The 20,183-nt window shown below is 42.1% G+C and overlaps 1 protein-coding gene across 1 annotated transcript in view; it reads right to left on the reverse strand.

Moving 5' to 3' along the window:
* The window catches only part of LOC124556151 (tachykinin-like peptides receptor 99D), a 192,971-nt gene extending 173,039 nt beyond the window's left edge, over positions 1-19,932 (reverse strand). Inside the window, exons 1-2 of the mRNA XM_047130164.1 lie at positions 19,919-19,932; positions 19,661-19,811 (exon numbers count right to left, since the gene is read on the reverse strand). Of these exons, the coding sequence (XP_046986120.1) occupies positions 19,661-19,811; positions 19,919-19,932 (165 nt within the window). The remainder of the gene's footprint in view (positions 1-19,660; positions 19,812-19,918) is intronic.
* Positions 19,933-20,183: the final 251 nt, after the last annotated feature.

Consider the following 20,183-nt stretch of genomic DNA (forward strand, 5'->3'; position numbering starts at 1 on the left):
ACGAAAAACTAATCTAATCTAATCTAATCTAGAGCACTCTGGATGGTATGTTGGAGGCCTGTTGTGTTTTCTGATGAGATATGGTTCTGTCTCCGTGCCAGTGAAGACCGTGTGCTAGTTAGGAGGCCAGCTGAAGGCCTACAACCTACCTTTCTGAGTGCTATTCACGTTAGACCTATACCTGGAATTAAGGTCTGGGGTACGATTTCGTACACACAAGAGCACTCTTGTGGTTATCCTACGCACCCTGTAAATCACTGTCCCCTCAAACGGAATGTGGTTTTTATCCATTCAATATAAGACGGTTTCCAAATATGAATTAAAGTTTTTTCGCCTAACAACATCTTCTTTAGCATTGAGGAATCATTGAGTAGATAGAAATAAGTGAAGCTCTGAGCACTATGGGACTTAACAGCTGTGGTCATCAGTCCCCTAGAACTTAGAACTACTTAAACCTAACTAACCTAAGGACATCACAGACATCCATGCCCGAGGCAGGATTCGAACCTGCGACCGTAGATAGAAATAAGTTGTCAGTGTATACGATATAGACGTATAAATTTATGTATGTTTCTTAATTTCATCAGACGTATGCTACCTCACCAGGATATTATAAACAAGAATATGCAATGTATAAAATGATTTTGGGAGACGATACTGCGCGGTGCCACTGCGAAATAAAATGAGACTCATAGAACGTAATAAATAAACTGCTATTCATTAAAACCCTTTCTGATGCTATGCTACCTGAGCAGTTATCCTGGTTTTGTCACATTCGATGGAGCTTTCGCTAATGCCTTGGAAATGAATCGCTGCGAATAGAATGACACAATCTAGATTAATGGAAAGATGAATGCAGTAGTAAAGAAAAGTTACTATGACAAGAATAGGCTCCAAAAATCACCACAATGCTTTAGCTAAAATTTGATAGTGTTGCCAAATACCTTATTTCCGGTCCTTTCAAATAACTGAAAAAATGGCATCTTCAAAAACGTACTACTTTGCTGTAATGTACACGATAGTCTGGCTGAATAAGTGCGAAGAGGAATTAAAGCCGGACGAATGAGAAAGGTCATTTTTTTTTTTTAGATTCACAGCACTCAGTGACATAATTATGCGACAATGGAGCTTCATTGAGATCTTTCCGCTGACGAAATTCAATTCTTCAAATGGTTGAAATGGCTCTGAGGACTATGGGACTTAACATCTGAAGTCACCAGTCCCCTAGAATTTAGAACTACTTAAAGCTAACTAACGTAAGGACATCACACACATCCATGCCCGAGGTAAGATTCGAACCTGCGACCGTAGCAGTAGCGCGGTTCCGGACTGAAGGGCCTAGAACCGCTCGTCCACAGCGGCCGGCTGCTAGTAAGTAATCAAGATACTGTTCAGAACCACATGCTCACCAAAACACAGCATTGCACGTTCGCTTCAGAACCGAGACAGAGCTGTGTGATGCTGCTAGTATAATAGCACTTACCTGCGATAGGTAACATACAGTGACAACTAAGTCACAGGGCAAAGATGACGTATTATGTGGTAAACAGTGCACTGAACAGCAATTAAATGCAGACGCGGGTATCGTAAATTTGAGACAGCGGTCATTGGTTAATTTGTGGCTGACGAATAAATATTTTACAGTCCGATGCACGATATCGAAAGCGAAGCAATCACAAAGAAACTTGCCGAAAATAGTAGCCCAGCGCTTTGAACATAATAACGACGATAACTACAGTTACTTTAATTAAAGAGATATGTAATGTAGAAGAGCAACCACGAGGAACAAAAGTCATAGTTAACATATTTTTGTACTGCCATAATTTCATTTTATGTTTATGGTTTATTGGGTCAGGGCACAAATCTTTTAATATAACCACCAAATTCACCAAAATAAAGTTAGGTGTATTATTATAAGCAAAATGGAAGGAATATTAATGTTTAAGTTTTCTTTAACGACGAGGTCATTAGAATCAGTGACAGTCTTAGCTAGTTAGAACATACTCCACAGAGGCCGTTCCTGATATTCATCGATACGAAACATTCCAAAGGAACAAAAGGCTGCACAGAAAATTTGCCCAATCCTGTTGGTGATCCTATGAAATCTACGTTTGCAAAGAGTAAAGTTCAAATTCGATTTTAATGGACTCGTCCACCTGAAGATAGTATAAAGGTCACGAAGCCAGCTGTGCTTTCCTTTTATGAAACAGAAAAAGAATTACACCTGAGGCGCAACTTCTCTTTGATAATGAAGTTAAGAAATATGCATACATTCATAAGTCTAAATCATTGCTACTGACAGGCTTTAAACTGTCCACTTATTTATATTCAAGAATTTCTCTATCGTACAGAATTTGTTCGTAAGGGAAAAAAATTTAATTCATGCATAGAAACGTTTTCTATTTATTTGTAAAACGACATTCCGTCTGCGGCGAGGGTGACTGATTTATTGCAAAGTATTTCTGTTATTTTCGATAAATCACTTTTTTATGACACAACCACAATGGGTTTCTGCCTTCTATTTATGACACGTTTTGTGTCTGCAGGGCATTGTAAATTTTTTAAAGGGTATGTAGCACATTTTTTTTCCTGTGGTTGTTATTTTCACTAATTTTTTTCTATTATCTTCAAACAACAATGCACTGTTGACAACAGGTTTCATTATTGAATAAATGTGCTATGAGTCTGTAGTTAAAATTCCCAGTTACTTAAATATATACCTGCAGGATGTTAGTGGAAACCAAGCATTTTACTGTCTGCCTAAATGGTGAGGTACCTGAGAATACTGTACTGTAGGATAAAAGGAAATGAAATTACATACAATTTATTGGCTTTCTGAATACTTTGTTCCATAGGTTGCAGTTATTCTTGTGGGTAAAGCGGTTGAGTCTAAATAATTTTGGAATTCTACTATATGGTTCCTCTAGTTTAAGTTTTCATTAACGTAGCAGAACTTTGTCCCCTGTCTGTCAATTTTTAATGGTGATCTGCGTCAACAGGAGTTTGGGTATTTTTCATTGAAGAAAACAGGATGAGCTATATTTCTTGCAAATTTGAGTAAAGTGACATTACTGATGTCAACAGCGAGAATGTTGAGGATATTGCCATACTGTAAACATTCACTGTATTTATATGTTAGCTGCATGCTGTAATGATACTTGAATTACGTAACCATTACGGCACCTCATCTCAACCTCTCGATACCAGCAATATTCTACTGTGTTTCTGTAAAATAGTTAACATATTTCTGTGACAACATTCAGATTTGATCTCATTAATGTAGAGGTACTTCGATACATCGATATGTATATATTGCAATGATATTATTCTTATGTGTATTCTTTCTTTTGTCACTATGATCTTTGACGTACTTGTAACTTTGATTTTTGGGCGCGTAAGCGGTTATTAGAGAGTCAAGCTTTGGTGTGTAATTTTTTAAAATGGTCCCGTACGTTCAATTTTTTATCACTGACTGCATGGTCACTTTTTCTTCCGGTACATCCTGGCATGACATTTTTAACCATAGTCGCTCTATTATAGCAAAGTTTCGTGCTCTGTTTAACTGTTATTCCTCATACCTCGGAGGGACTTTGTACCCATCATCGCTTCTTCGGTATGTTGAATAATTCTTTTCATCTCCATTAATGCGCAGGAAGTTTGGTAGCAATTGTTCACCATCCTTCTAGAATTATGTTATTGCAATAAAATAATAATATTGGCGTTGCTTCGTAAAGTCAAGCGCCGGCACGCCAGTCGGGAACGACAGGGTACAAAAGGCTATGAGGAGAAGTTAGCAGATCACACGCTGACCACAGGTCCCTCCAGGACGACAACGCGACAGCAGCGGCCCCTGTGCGAAGCGGCCATAAGCGCCGCGAACAATTGACAATCTCCCAGTTGAATAGCAGCTTCAAGATTAGGCACTTGTCTAGCAGCTACAACTCTAGTTACTTCGCTTGTTCTATCTTTGTAGCACAGACTTGAAATTGTCTACACTGAAGAAGATTGCTTATTATGTATATCGCCCTTTGCTTGCGACAGATCTGTGTAACTGCAAATGTTAAGTATTATAATTATCTTACTGTAATAAAACTCACTGATACGATTTGTTTGAATGTTTGTCTAGTGAACCTAGGAAGGAGACACCACACTTGGACTCTTCGACTCCAATATACAACTGGACAGGCGTTCAGTACACGTTTCAGAGAGCACCCCCGGTTTACCGATGGTAATGCTTCTACTATTTTTGGTACACATTTAAGAGAAATGCACCAAAATGCCAATAACATCGAAACGTCACTCCCTATTCTACTTTGGATAATGAAATGAAAGGTCAAGGACATCCTTAAAGGGGTGGAGATTAAATATGATCACTTTAAAAGGTGACCAAACGATATGCTAAATGATCAGACTCATATAATAAGAGGTTCTCAGACAAATTTCATCCTATACTTCACACTACTCGTAGTGGTGATTAGGCAGTCTGAAGTAATACACTTATAAAGATTATGTATATTAATATACGGGCGTGACACGATTCGATTTGGACCTCGTATTTCAAGTGGACGTCACTAGCTTCTTGTAACATCTCGTCATCAAGAAGCTTTTTGTGTTTTCATGTAGATGTTTGCGGTTTTTAAATATCTTTGAGCAATAGGAGGCAAATGATGTATATTAAAAACATATGTAGTGATCTACTATAATATCTTGCACGATGCAGCGGGTATGTTGTGTGGCATTTATCATTTTATTTGATTAAATAGATTTAATATTGAATCTCCCATATACTATAGAGTGACTTTAATGTGAATCATAAAACAACCACGTACAAACCTGTAAACATCTTATGTGTCCAAGTTCTCTGCTCTTATTATTGCTCCGTTAAATGTATTATTGTATAGCTAAGTAAACTGAAGGGCCATTGTGAGAATGTTTCTGGAAACGGTGTTCTGTATTTTAGAGACGTTAAAAGTGACCTTACAATATTCCGCAATTAATATTTTATTTCACCTTACGTTTAAAGCCAAGTCGCTCTATATATATATATATATATATATATATATATATATATATATATATCGCGAACACATAAAAAATTTGATTGAATGCTCCTTCTAATATTATGTTATTGACAGTTTATGGTGCATAATTACAGACACTGCTGGAACTTGTTTCCATATATCAGTAGCAGTGTCCCTTCTTCATTGCAGGCTTTTATGAATATCTTTGTTTGGAGCGATAGTACTAATTTATTTTTGATCTTTGACCTACTGCTTTCCATTTTTGAAACTATGATCTTTACGCTAGCACGAACGATAATTATACCTCAACTAGAATTCAGTTGCTGATCTTATTTGCTCTTCCATTTCCGCTACTATGACATCATCTTAAATTATTGTTGCCTCGCAGTGGTCAGTGTGCTCGTTTCTGCTACTGCTTTTAAACTGCTTTTATAAGAGTTTATTTGCATGATTATTTGTCGTCAGTTTTATGTCTGTTCGGCATAGGCTGGTTGCCGGATAGCACGTCGGCCTGCCCCATGCACAACCGGTAAGTTATTAGCTTATTCACTCTACTGGAAAGAGGGAACCTCTTGTAAATTTGTCATTTCTTGTAAAAGGTGCATGTAATCACTGTTCGTTCCTAGCAGCTAACGCTTGACAATGACATGGTAGCTGAAACTGGCCTGTAATAGATAATAAACAACTGTTACAGTCGTTTGCGTAAATATTGTCATGTCAGGAATTTACTTTCATGTTGTTGAAATAGTGATACTGTTCTTGAACTGTCTATGGAGCGAAAAATTAGATTTCATTAATTTCTCAAAGCTATCTTCTTTAATTGCTTTCAGATTCGTTTGAAACACTCAGTAGCTTGAAGTGCACCAATGGAAAGAAATGTTGCACTAATTTCAGGTATTGGAAACACAGTAATAAATTTATATATTGGTGACACAATCCAGCCAGCGTCTCGTTTTCGTAAACTGAATTAGTTGCAAATGAAGTTGTTGGTTATAGAGGTGGACTTGAAGACGACTAGAATTACATTTCGCTAAAAATTAGACTTAGCACTAGATTAACTTAGCAAGAAAGACAGTACAAAGTGGAAGCAGCCCTATTATAGTAATCATCGGGCGACCTTCCTAACATGATCTCTAGACCCCACTCGAAAACTTAAATTGCAGGTATCATGTCTGAAATTCGATCTATCTGAAAAACAACCCATTTGATGTGAACAATTTGACATAATACTAGAGTCACTATTTGTCATACAGATGTTTAATTTTTACTGTTTTCTTGCGTATGTGACAATAATTAAGATGGGAAAATCGGAAAGTTAATGGCTAAAACGAAATAGAAAACAACAACAACAACATGTAGTACTTGATGACGTCACAGGAGTGGAATGCCTACATCAGTCTCTCCCGACTGTGTTGTGTTAGATGAACAAATATTCAACTTGAATAATATATACTTCAGTCAGTTGTTACTGGCTAGTAATGTTTCGATCTTCATACTTCTATGAATGCTCTTTTCCAATGCTCGTAACAATAAAGGGACGTAAATGAAACACTGGCTTATTTTCTCACCTTATCATATCTGAGTCTTGGCGAGGGAAATATGAAGATCACAAATGTGAGACCAAAATATGTCATATATCGATGCGTATAAAGAAATGAAACATTTCTCTATACCAAAGATATTTGAAATCACGCTTACTGTCCACTGTGAATGACGTTAACCCCCTCATATTCGTAGACGTAAAATAACAGAGCATTGGAGTGAAAGACTTCGACTGACGTTCGTAAATCGATAGCTGTAGGAAGTTTCCAAGGATATTGTGTACAGGAGGAGGTTTATTCCCAGAGGACGCATTCAACAACACCTCGGAGGTATGGTCGGAAAGCAGAACGGGTCAGGGAAAACCCGAATCGCGTGAGATGTTTCCCCCGGGAAAGTGTCGTTGGGAAGGACGAGTCCCTCGGCAGATTTACGGCGCCGGAGGATGGGTGGCTTACGGCCGGGAGCCCGGGACTGCACGTTCACTCTGATTCTTTCGCCTCGCAGCACACGGCGCACGTGTATCGTTTGCTCCAGGTGTTACGTGACGCTTTGTCTTCTGCTGACAGCGCTAAAATTAATTTCCTTGCATAAAAATTCTAGATGAATGCTCTAGTAGCACAAGATATATTATTAAATCACTGGACTCTGATTTTCGGGGAGTTTGGTTGATACCCTATTTCTGCTATACTACTTTCACCTCTCCATAGTCTCGCCACTTCACTTCAGACGAAAGCTTGTGTGGTTTCTACGAAAAGGGCACGAGTCATTCCTTGTTCTATCCTTGTGCAATACAAGCTGGTGTGCACTGTATCTAAACTCTTCGTTGTCAGAGGGGTGTTACACAAGAAATTTTTCATCACTTCTTCGTCGATTAGGAGAATTTTTCCATTTGTTCAAAATGGTTCAAATAGCTCTGAGCACGATGGGACTTAACTTATGAGGTCATCAGTCCCCTAGAACTTAAAACTACTTAAACCTAACTAACCTAATGACATCACACACAACCATGCCCGAGGCAGGATTCGAACCTGCGAGCGTAGCGGTCGAGCGGTTCCAGACTGTAGCGCCTAGAACCGCACGGCCACCCCGCCTGGCTTTCCATTTATTCTTTTTCTTTCAGCTATGACTAGTTCAGAATATTAACTCAAGAAAATATCCGACTGATCGGAAATGTATTGACGAACTAAGACGGTAAATGATATATTTTATGTAAATTTATCATAAATAACCTACCGATCCGGCAGTTCATACACTATTCACAAAATTTCACCGCTTGTTACGGTAGTACGAACAAGGGGTGAGAAAAGGAAATTCGACTTTCAAGTTCTCTACTATAGGATACATTACAGAGGGATAATTATCTACGAGATGAGATAATGTTGTTGGATGTCGGTGGTTGTGACCTCGAAGCAATTTAGGAGAAACGGGAGTGCAGTGTGCAACGTTCTTGACCTGGCAGTAAAAGAATGTACTTTTACGTCTAAAATACAAACATCTTCAGGCACAGTTCCATTTACATCAATGTTATTGATCCAAGATCTTTCCAGTGGGCAGATACTACGCCAGAAATGCAATTTTAGAAGCCCCACAGTATAAAGCTGGGCACACCGAGAAATTTTCACCGTTTGTCTGTGTGTTGGGATACATTAAGAGTTGTGGGCAGAGTGAAATTCATTTTTTTGGCGAAAGGGCTTAAAGACCAGTCTTACCCAATGACCAGTTCATTTGCTGTGTAATATGCAGAGGGAAGAGGTAGAGCTGTAAACATGAGACGGGCGTGGGAAGCTGGCCGCGATGGCCGTGCGGTTCTAGCCCCTCCAGTCCGGAACCGCGCTGCTGCTGCGGTCGCAGGTTCGAATCCTGCCTCGTGCATGGGTGTGTGTGATGTCCTTAGGTTAGTTAGGTTTAAGTAGTTCTAAGTTCTAGGGGACTGATGACCACAGCAGTTGAGTCCCATAGTGCTCAGAGCCATTTGAACTACACTCCTGGAAATGGAAAAAAGAACACATTGACACCGGTGTGTCAGACCCACCATACTTGCTCCGGACACTGCGAGAGGGCTGTACAAGCAATGATCACACGCATGGCACAGCGGACACACCAGGAACCGCGGTGTTGGCCGTCGAATGGCGCTAGCTGCGCAGCATTTGTGCACCGCCGCCGTCAGTGTCAGCCAGTTTGCCGTGGCATATGGAGCTCCATCGCAGTCTTTAACACTGGTAGCATGCCGCGACAGCGTGGACGTGAACCGTATGTGCAGTTGACGGACTTTGAGCGAGGGCATATAGTGGGCATGCGGGAGGCCGGGTGGACGTACCGCCGAATTGCTCAACATGTGGGGCGTGAGGTCTCCACAGTACATCGATGTTGTCGCCAGTGGTCGGCGGAAGGTGCACGTGCCCGTCGACCTGGGACCGGACCGCAGCGACGCACGGATGCACGCCAAGACCGTAGGATCCTACGCAGTGCCGTAGGGGACCGCACCGCCACTTCCCAGCAAATTAAGGACGCTGTTGCTCCTGGGGTATCGACGAGGACCATTCGCAACCGTCTCCATGAAGCTGGGCTACGGTCCCGCACACTGTTAGGCCGTCTTCAGCTCACGCCCCAACATCGTGCAGCCCGCCTCCAGTGGTGTCGCGACAGGCGTGAATGGAGGGACGAATGGAGACGTGTCGTCTTCAGCGATGAGAGTCGCTTCTGCCTTGGTGCCAATGATGGTCGTATGCGTGTTTGGCGCCGTGCAGGTGAGCGCCACAATCAGGACTGCATACGACCGAGGCACACAGGGCCAACACCCGGCATCATGGTGTGGGGAGCGATCTCCTACACTGGCCGTACACCACTGGTGATCGTCGAGGGGACACTGAATAGTGCACGGTACATCCAAACCGTCATCGAACCCATCGTTCTACCATTCCTAGACCGGCAAGGGAACTTGCTGTTCCAACAGGACAATGCACGTCCGCATGTATCCCGTGCCACCCAACGTGCTCTAGAAGGTGTAAGTCAACTACCCTGGCCAGCAAGATCTCCGGAACTGTCCCCCATTGAGCATGTTTGGGACTGGATGAAGCGTCGTCTCACGCGGTCTGCACGTCCAGCACGAACGCTGGTCCAACTGAGGCGCCAGGTGGAAATGGCATGGCAAGCCGTTCCACAGGACTACATCCAGCATCTCTACGATCGTCTCCATGGGATAATAGCAGCCTGCATTGCTGCGAAAGGTGGATATACACTGTACTAGTGCCGACATTGTGCATGCTCTGTTGCCTGTGTCTATGTGCCTGTGGTTCTGTCAGTGTGATCATGTGATGTATCTGACCCCAGGAATGTGTCAATAAAGTTTCCCCTTCCTGGGACAATGAATTCACGGTGTTCTTATTTCAATTTCCAGGAGTGTATTTTTGAACGGGCGTGGGAAAAGTCTTTCACAGCTGCACATCTAACGAAACAATGGTCAGGGCCATCTACTAACGCTAAGTGACTGATTCTGTCCGCAGACCCAACAGAGAATCAGGAATGATCTACGAATTCAACAGCTACTTGGTAATTAGATAGCACACGGTAGACTGCCAGCAAGAAACCCCAGAGCTATGACTGATTCATCGCCGTAAGAATAATACGTTAATTGAAGTATATTAGTAATATATATTTGATTAGTACTGGCAGGCCCTTTATATGCAATGGTTTGATTAACGTAGCTCATCCAGATGTCAGCAGATCGGCATTTCGTCAATGAACTGCTAGAAGCAACGGGTTTTATCATCGTTACACTTCTACAACGGCTCTCAGTTGCCACATGTTCCTAAGAGAGCGGAATCCTGGTCTTCACTCAAGCAGTTAAATCGAAATTAATCAGAAATACCGTGATGCAGCAACCGAAGCAACATAAATTTACGTATGGCTGCGCTGTCTCTTTCCTCATATTTTTAAATCTGAGTGGGAAGAGGCCATTGCTTGTACGAGATGTACAGTTCGATAGTATGTTCAGCTGTGAAACACTGTAGCTATAGTTGCTGTTACCATAATTTGTGTGGAGCATAGTGATGGAGTCAATAATCGATTACACTCTTATGAATGCGTGCACGTTAGTAATATCTGCATGTTACCAGTAGACGGGGGTGCGTCGTATAAACGACCTCCAAGATGGTGGACTCCGCGCAACGTCCTTAAAGAAAAGGACGGCGAAAAGACTACACAAACGACGATCTCTCACGGTCCCCACCGGCAGCAGCGAAAACAAAACAAAAATGGCATTTTTAAACGCCAACTGACAAGGCACTTTGGCCTTAAATTATTGCAGATCAATGTAGAAGGAATCTCCAGAGTCAAATGCGAATACCTAAGCAAATTGGCCACTGATAATACCATCGACATAGTAGCTCTCCAAGATACTCACCTGCCAAAGAAGCTCCTGAAGCAAGAATTAATATTACACGATATTAGCTGATAGCACACATACCATCTACTAACCACAGATCAGCTGTATACATCAGGAACGCTCTCAGCCCCTATAGAATAATTAAATAAGAACAGCAACATGACGTTGAAACAATAGCCATCGAAGTTAACGGTGTAACTATCATGACTATTTACAAGCTTGGGTAAATTCTGTACTTCACACCTTCCCTCATCTTTGAATATGTATAGGAGATTTTAACAGCCGTCACTCTAACTGATCCTACAGCAACAGTGATGAAAACGGTGCAAACCTAGCCCAGTTGATAGAAAAAGACGATCTATATGTGAACTACGTTGCCAAGGACCTGAAAACTTTCCGATCCGCAAGATGGAACACAATCACCAATGCAGACTTGCGTATGGTTAGCATGGACACTAGTAACGTCCATTACCCCAAATAAATAAAGTATTAAAGAACTTCCGAGACTGTCAGCACAGGCCAAGTCTAGTCACCGTGGACGTAGAATTTCTTCTAGTAAACTCCATCATGAATTCTCGGTGGAATTTTAACAAAGTAAACTGACCGCAGTATACCAAAAAAAAAATATATATATATATATATAAATAAATAAATAAATAAATAATTCGAAGATGGATCAAACCTAAAGTAGAAAACTACACTCCTGGAAATTGAAATAAGAACACCGTGAATTCATTGTCCCAGGAAGGGGAAACTTTATTGACACATTCCTGGGGTCAGATACATCACATGATCACACTGACAGAACCACAGGCACATAGACACAGGCAACAGAGCATGCACAATGTCGGCACTAGTACAGTGTATATCCACCTTTCGCAGCAATGCAGGCTGCTATTCTCCCATGGAGACGATCGTAGAGATGCTGGATGTAGTCCTGTGGAACGGCTTGCCATGCCATTTCCACCTGGCGCCTCAGTTGGACCTGCATTCGTGCTGGACGTGCAGACCGCGTGAGACGACGCTTCATCCAGTCCCAAACATGCTCAATGGGGGACAGATCCGGAGATCTCGCTGGCCAGGTTAGTTGACTTACACCTTCTAGAGCACGTTGGGTGGCATGGGATACATGCGGACGTGCATTGTCCTGTTGGAACAGCAAGTTCCCTTGCCGGTCTAGGAATGGTAGAACGATGGGTTCGATGACGGTTTGGATGTACCGTGCACTATTCAGTGTCCCCTCGACGATCACCAGTGGTGTACGGCCAGTATAGGAGATCGCTCCCCACACCATGATGCCGGGTGTTGGCCCTGTGTGCCTCGGTCGTATGCATTTCTGATTGCGGCGCTCAGCTGTACGGCGCCAAACACGCATACGACCATCATTGGCACCAAGGCAGAAGCGACTCTCATCGCTGAAGACGACACGTCTCCATTCGTCCTTCCATTCACGCCTGTCGCGACACCACTGGAGGCGGGCTGCACGATGTTGGGGCGTGAGCGGAAGACGGCCTAACGGTGTGCGGGACCGTAGCCCAGCTTCATGGAGACGGTTGCGAATGGTCCTCGCCGATACCCCAGGAGCAACAGTGTCCCTAATTTGCTGGGAAGTGGCGGTGCGGTCCCCTACGGCACTGCGTAGGATCCTACGGTCTTGGCGTGCATCCGTGTGTCGCTGCGGTCCGGTCCCAGGTCGACGGACACGTGCACCTTCCGCCGACCACTGGCGACAACATCGATGTACTGTGGAGACCTCACGCCCCACGTGTTGAGCAATTCGGCGGTACGTCCACCCGGCCTCCCGCATGCCCACTATACGCCCTCGCTCAAAGTCCGTCAACTGCACATACGGTTCACGTCCACGCTGTCGCGGCATGCTACCAGTGTTAAAGACTGCGATGGAGCTCCGTATGCCACGGCAAACTGGCTGACACTGACGGCGGCGGTGCACAAATGCTGCGCAGCTAGCGCCATTCGACGGCCAACACCGCGTTTCCTGGTGTGTCCGCTGTGCCGTGCGTGTGATCATTGCTTGTACAGCCCTCTCGCAGTGTCCGGAGCAAGTATGGTGGCTCTGACACACCGGTGTCAATGTGTTCTTTTTTCCATTTCCAGGAGTGTATAAACGATTTATCGGGATGTTAATCGGTGCTGCCAAGATAAACATACCCGGAGGCTATCCTAAGGAATATATACCCTGCTGTGACTGGGTCTGAAAAGCTATACCAAGAGCACAGCGAGAGCGGTCATAACGAAAAGGGAAAACAAATACTGGAGTCATTAAACCAAAAACGGACACAAAGATGGAAGACGTTACTTCAGAGCCGAACTTTCTCCACTTCAGCAGAAAGACATGGTCACTACAAAGGAAATTGGGCTCTGCTTCTTCCAAAACCATTGTGAAACAAACTTACAGGCTTCACTGATGTTCCACTGGACCGACAGCTACAGCTGAAGTAAAGAAAGAGTTAGACGAAATGGCCAAAATTCTGCAACCACACCCCGATTACTCGAACACCTTCACAGAGTTAGAAATAACAGAAGCCACTAGGAGCCTCAAAAATAGGAAAGCCGCTGACACCGACAGGATCTTCCCAGAATTCATCAAACACCCAGGGAACAACCTGGCTAAGAGATTTCTAGAACAAGATCCTCAACACCCGGAAGACCCAACAACAGTTTAAAGTAGCTCACACCATAGCAATACTGAAACCAGGTAAACTACGCAAAGATCCAGCAAGCTATCGCCTAATAGCACTACTGAGCGCAAGCTACAAATTTCTGGAACGATTCATATAAAATCGTATCTATAAAGCTATAGATGAAGTGATACCCCCGTTCCATACAGGCTTCCGCAATAATCGTAGCTGCTGCGAGCCAGTACTGGAGTTAACATTATACGTAGAAGCTGGCTCTCAAAGAGGACTAAAAACATCAGAGGCAGTCGTACACTTAACAGCTGCCTATTACACTGTCTGGCTGGATGGACTCTATCTATTAAAGAATGGGAAAAATAACACAAATATATTACGCAAGATGCCTACCTATTCAAGACATCATTAGAAAATTACCAAATCACCGATTGAAATCACGAAACCCGATTTGGAATGACAGTTACATAAGAGGAGAGGATAGCTTTAACCTTACAGACGCTCGGAAAAAGGAATGGGAGAACTCAGTCAGTAATTATTACCTTATAACTGACACCTCAAAAGCGCTGAAAGTGCTCGGGTTTGCTAGGAAAAGCTGGGTTAACCTCAGCCGTATCCGAAGTGGCCATACTAGATGCAAGCCCACGCTCTATAAATGGGGATTCGTAGGTAACTGAAGCTGTGAATGTGGAACACCTGAGCAAATTCTGAACCACATCAATAGAAGCTCCACCTCGAGCTATGAAATGGATCCAAGTCCAGGACATCAACGTGTAACCAAGAGCTTCTAGTCTCGTATGACACATATATTTCTTGATATCATGTCACAATGACCACTTGCATGTATAAGAAATATTTCACTCACTATTTCATTTTTTTTAATTTATTTGTATATATATTCCTTTGCATTGTAATGACAACGTTGTATATATGCTGCTGGCGTATCATACGATAAATAAATAAAATCAACCAATTGATGTAAGTTACAGCTGCGTAGCTAATTGTAAGGACAATCTCGGTAGTGCTGTGCATGTTTACCTACACCCACGTGTACTGTAATCGTGTCTCTTGTCACCATGTGGCTGTTTCTTTTTACTGCCCGTGTTTTGTGACTTTCAAAGTAAGTATGTAATGGTAATTAATATTAATGACGCATAACAATGTTCTGATCTATGATACTCAGTGACGACCACAGCACACTAGTGCTTGTCCTGGCGGTTGTTGGGGTGTTAGCGACATCACGGAAGTCTATGGCATCTTTCGCTACACGATAATACAAGGAGGTCTACAGGTACTCACGGGTGCTAGTCATCTGCACTCATTAGTTATCCTCCCAACATAATCTCTTTAGTTCATTCAAAATTTTTGCCTACCACATATTTCTTCACATGTGGTCACAGTTTAAAGTTTGAGGGCACCACATTTCTGAACACCATGGTATTTGTACATTTCAAACTTAAAATGTAACAATCTTGCTATTTGTGAAAATCATGTATGAGTCGATTTTTCCGAGGAAAGACAATCTAGAACTCTGCTGACGTATTTAACCATTATCTTAGCGCAGTAGACTTACGTATATTCTACAGTTATAGTTTTACCAGTTGCAAGATGATGGCTGACAAGAGCCAAACTTGCATGCCTGAAGGCGATGCTTTTAACGGTTGCAGCTAGTTAAATAAATTTAGACTTTTTTGTTTAGAGGTACCACGACAAACCCCATGATTTAACTGTTGTTTAGAGTATGGCGTGGAATGATGAACGAGTCTTATTGGCAGTAACACAATGACACTCAAATTCAATTACATTACTTAAGGGTCGGTTTCAGAGTTTCTTGCGAAATTCATTCTCATGTCAACTTCTCATGGGAATTAGACATATATGGCATCTAATTTGCACAAAATTTTCGTGTACTTATTTCATGATGTAATCTGTAAAGTAGCAACTCTTTTCCTAGAGGCAAGCTTTAGTCTCAAATCATCAGCTTCCATATTTTCTATCCATGTACACATCTGTAGTTACAGTGTTAGTACGTCCTTCATGTGAATTATTTTCCGACATTTTGGCTAGTTTTTAATGTAGCATCTCATCTCTAATTTTTGTAAATTAAATTGGTATACTAGTTCACACATTTGAACTAAAGATACAAGATACGACTTTAGCTGAACACACCACCACATTCTTCGGTAATGGGGTTTGGAAGAAACTGAAGTCATGAAAAAGTGGTTCCAGAGTACTGTTTCTCGCAACGTACATCATTCCCAATATATAGTCTTTCCCGTGTTAGCGTTTTTTATTATGAAGACGGATGCACCTTACATAGTTTGATGAATTCCCTAATGATTAAGTAAATCACACATTTCAGGCGTTCTCAGGTAATGAGGTAGTTTTTAGATCTTGTAGACCTACCACAGACCACTGGCCACAGTCTGGTTCTCGCCATCTTCCTTACTCTTGCCGACGTAATTTAAAAAACACAAATATTGCTGCCAGCAGCCTTCGAAGCGTCTACCGTAACAACTTTCATACGTGTTCTAACGTGCGTTGCCGACTTCAATCATTGAAAACTGTTATTCTATTGTTATGGTTAGTTATATGCGCTCTGTTGCCTTCTGTTGACGTGGAGGTCGGCTTCAACGTCACTACTGACCTGATAACTCCGTCTGTATTTCCTGTGACTACTCGGGTTTTCCCCTGAAAGATACAAGCTTTACTAATTAGGTTCGTTAATTGTTTCAATACAGCTTTTTTTCCACGTCGTTACTAATGCTCTAAATTATTAGCGATTCTAAATCTGAGCATTTTCTTCACTTAAAACTTCCGGACGCATACGCCGTGGTCGATGTATAAAACTCTCTCCTGACGTTTCGTCTCAGACTGCGGAATGACACCCTCCGTGGTAAAAGGAGAACTGCAAAGGGAACTCGAGGATAGGCAGTACAGAGGGCGCCACTGTCCATCACGTGGCGTCGGCTATGAGACTGTCTCTGGTAACGCCAACATTCTCGATTGAGAGTAATCGATCGTCACGTTTCCGGTGCAGCGCTGACATCTAAATTTTATCCAGTTTAACACCTTCCTCTTTTCTGTTAAAATTATTATGGTGTTTATCATTCTAGATAGCCTCAATACATGCGCGCATAATAATGCGAGGTTTTAGATATGACGCTCGTGTCACTGATCTTTATTTCATGATTACCTACCTGGTAAACATGTTCAGCTACGGCCGATTTATCCGTGTGACGCAAGCGGCAGTTCCTCTTATTTTCAACCAGGCGGCTGTTCACTCTTTTCTTTGTGGTACCGACGTAAACCTGTCCACTACTACAAGTAATTTTATATACCCCTGGTGCAGCCAAAGGATGTCGAGCATCTTACGCCACTGATGGATCTAAAAACAGTTTCCACCTCATACTTGCTTGACACTTTCCCAATGCGATCTGTGACCCTACTAATGAACGAAAGAAGAACCTTGCAGTTGGGCGGCTGTTGTTCGTCGTTGCTCCTGATTCTCTGCCTAGAGCGAAGTGCTCGATCTGTCTCCTTACTAGAATAGACATTCTTCACGAAAGTCGACCGTAGATGTTCAGTCTCATCTTTTAAATACACAGGTTCACAAATTTTGTACGCCCTGTCTACCAAGGTTTTTATTACACCTCTCTTTTTGTCTAGGGTGGTGGTTTGAATCTTTATGCAAATGGCCTTTCCATACAGCTTATGGCCCAACGTTCCGTCCCGTCGTTTAATCACAGACACATCAGAAAAATCAATTGTCCAGTACTCTTCGTCTCCATAGTAAATTGGATTTTCGGGTTAATGCTGTTTAGATGTATCAGGAAGGCACCCAACTACTCTGCTCCTAGTTTCCATACTGCGAAAGTGTCATCGACTTAGCGATACCATCTGGCTGGTCTCTTACTTGCAGTCTGTAGCACCCGTTGTTCAAACGTCTCGATAAACAAGTTAGCCCTAGCAGGACTAAGAGGACTGCCCATTGCCACTCCGTTTATCTGTCCATGAAAGATACTGTTGTACTGAAAGTAGGTTGTGGTGAGGCACTGTCGGAACAATGTCACAATATCTGTAGGAAATATCTGGGGAGAGTTTTATACATCGACCACGGCCTACATTGTATGATGAGTATTTTCTGTTCTCAAATTTGTGGAACCCTGCTCTTAGGGTCTATTGTCTGTACTAAAAAAGTCGATATTTGATGGATTATCGCTGGACTAACGGCAGACGAAAGTCATTTTTTACGGTCTAATGGTTCCTTTAACTGTGATTTTGAAAGCATTAGCAAAGACTAAATAAAATAAGACCAACTTTCTGAAAGCAAACGACGCTCTTCCCCTTGCAGTCAGTACTGCGTTCTATGTAGCAGCGAAACGTATTTCAATAACGAAGTGCGCTATTATGTCCCAAGAAAGACAGTTGATGAAACACATCGCTTTTTATTTTTAAAATGGCATAATAAAACCTTGTTACACTTAAAGTGTATTTGTTATTTCCTCTTTTGAGTCCGCACAATGGAACATACCGAATACAGAAGTTCTACAAGCTTCAGATATTTTAGGATAATTGGATTAAATTTTCCCATTAAGACATAAAAAAATGTATTGATTACTGTTCTCACCGCTTCCGATAGGAATTCTGTCGTTACCTGTAGAGTCACGAACATTCATTAGGCGAGGCACTGCGACCGCCAGCAGTGACATTGACTACAGTGGTCTGTAAGATGCCTTGCTTAGCGGTGTTATTGCTACGAAAATGTAACACCTGAGACATTGATTCTCGGTGCTCTTCTTCACCTATCCTTGCAACAGGTAGGATAACGTGTGGTAACAGGTACCAGCAGACTTTTCTTATTTCTTCGAGTGTATTTCGACTTGTGCTCAGTAAATTATGTCATGTGCATACCGCTACTAGCACGAATCGACATGAACCCCAAATAGGACAAGTGTTACACGAATTCCTTCTAAACGAACAGGGGGCAGAAGAAGCATGTCTAATGTGCCTACGCTCATAGCATTGCAGTCGGTATCATCGCCATTCCCACTATTCCCCCATTTACTGAGCATGTCGGTGTTTGGAAAACTGGCCATTTGGCGTTTACGTAGCACAGCATTCACCGCTACGTAGAAATGTCAACACTGCGGTCACTTGAGTTACAATAATACAGTAACCGCCACAATTCTACTCAAATTCGGTTGCAGGTCTGAAAACGAAGCAAGTATTCTAAATTTATTCACCGGAGTCTTCAGTATGAGCAGTCTTCCTACTCAGATGGGGTGACAGAGCTGAAAGGATTAAGCTAATACTGTAAATTCATGGGAGTCATCAGTGTCAGAGATGTTACAGACACACGACGATTCATGATCTCTCTGTTCGATCGGTCCCAAATAAAGGCATTCAATCACAATCTCTCTTCAGTCATGCCTAGCTTTCCTACAGTTTCTGCATCTGCTTAAATCTATAAATTAGCATAACGACATCTCTAATCCAGTCAGGATGATGACAGCTCTTAAGTTAGCTTTACTATCTGTCAAAGAATGATGTCTCATTCATTTTCACATTAGTGATCAGCCTGCCACATCTAACAGCTGCAGTACTTTAGTTTTTTCTCTGTTGATCTTTTTCCTTATTTATACCCAGCGCGTTAATTGTGTGTGTGTGGATTGCGGGAGGGGGGGTGTTACAGATGGCCATCCGACTGGTACTTGCTTATTGATGATAGTAAATCAATAAATTCTATCTCACAGAGAACATTATGGTCTATTGAGTGTCAAAAAATAACGCGTTTAGTGAACTGAAACAGTAATAAGTTGCATTTAAGAAACAGATATTAAACATTAACGCCTTTAACATGCAGCAAAGCTTCATCCAGATTTCATTCGCTCTTTACCGGTACTGTTGCAACAACGTGCATGTTATGAGCATGTCATGGGAAGTTGCTGCTCTCATCCGTTAACGATCGTGCGTCTTTAACTTATTTCTCATAGCTGCTTACTTGAATAATATGTTGAATTTTTGAGGTTCTAGTCACAATAATGATAAGAGTTACATACCCGTCGCTTGGAGCGAATATTTTCCACCTGGCGTTGTGTACATTCACCAATGCTCTGACTGCCCCAAAGTTCCATGCCAATACGAGCATAAGTAAAGGTCATCGATCCCACAGGCAGAAAGTACGTCAGGATCATCAGTACCACTGTATATCTGAAACAGCAATAATAGATTTTTTTAATATTTTGCTAGTGTGCCATGGGACGTTAACTCTAATTGGTAATTATATAGAGTAGCAATGCTCACTAATGCACTCGTACCTTTGACATGCCATTATATTATTGCGTATGTAGTAGTCATACGTAAGATAGCCAAAAAAAAGTGGATAACATGTTTTATTCATAACACATCCAACAGTCGATGAATGAGAACTTTACACATAATCTGTGTAAATTGAAGCCTTTGTTTACAGACATTTACATATATTATTTCTTAAAATTTAATAACCTGTAATCTATAGTGTCCTTAACACTCCAGGCAAGTGGTCCCTTCTTTTTTTTTTCTGTCTGCTGTATTATCTGTACA

This window comes from Schistocerca americana, chromosome X (genome assembly GCF_021461395.2).
Source record: "Schistocerca americana isolate TAMUIC-IGC-003095 chromosome X, iqSchAmer2.1, whole genome shotgun sequence".
Classification (NCBI taxonomy): domain Eukaryota; kingdom Metazoa; phylum Arthropoda; class Insecta; order Orthoptera; family Acrididae; genus Schistocerca; species Schistocerca americana.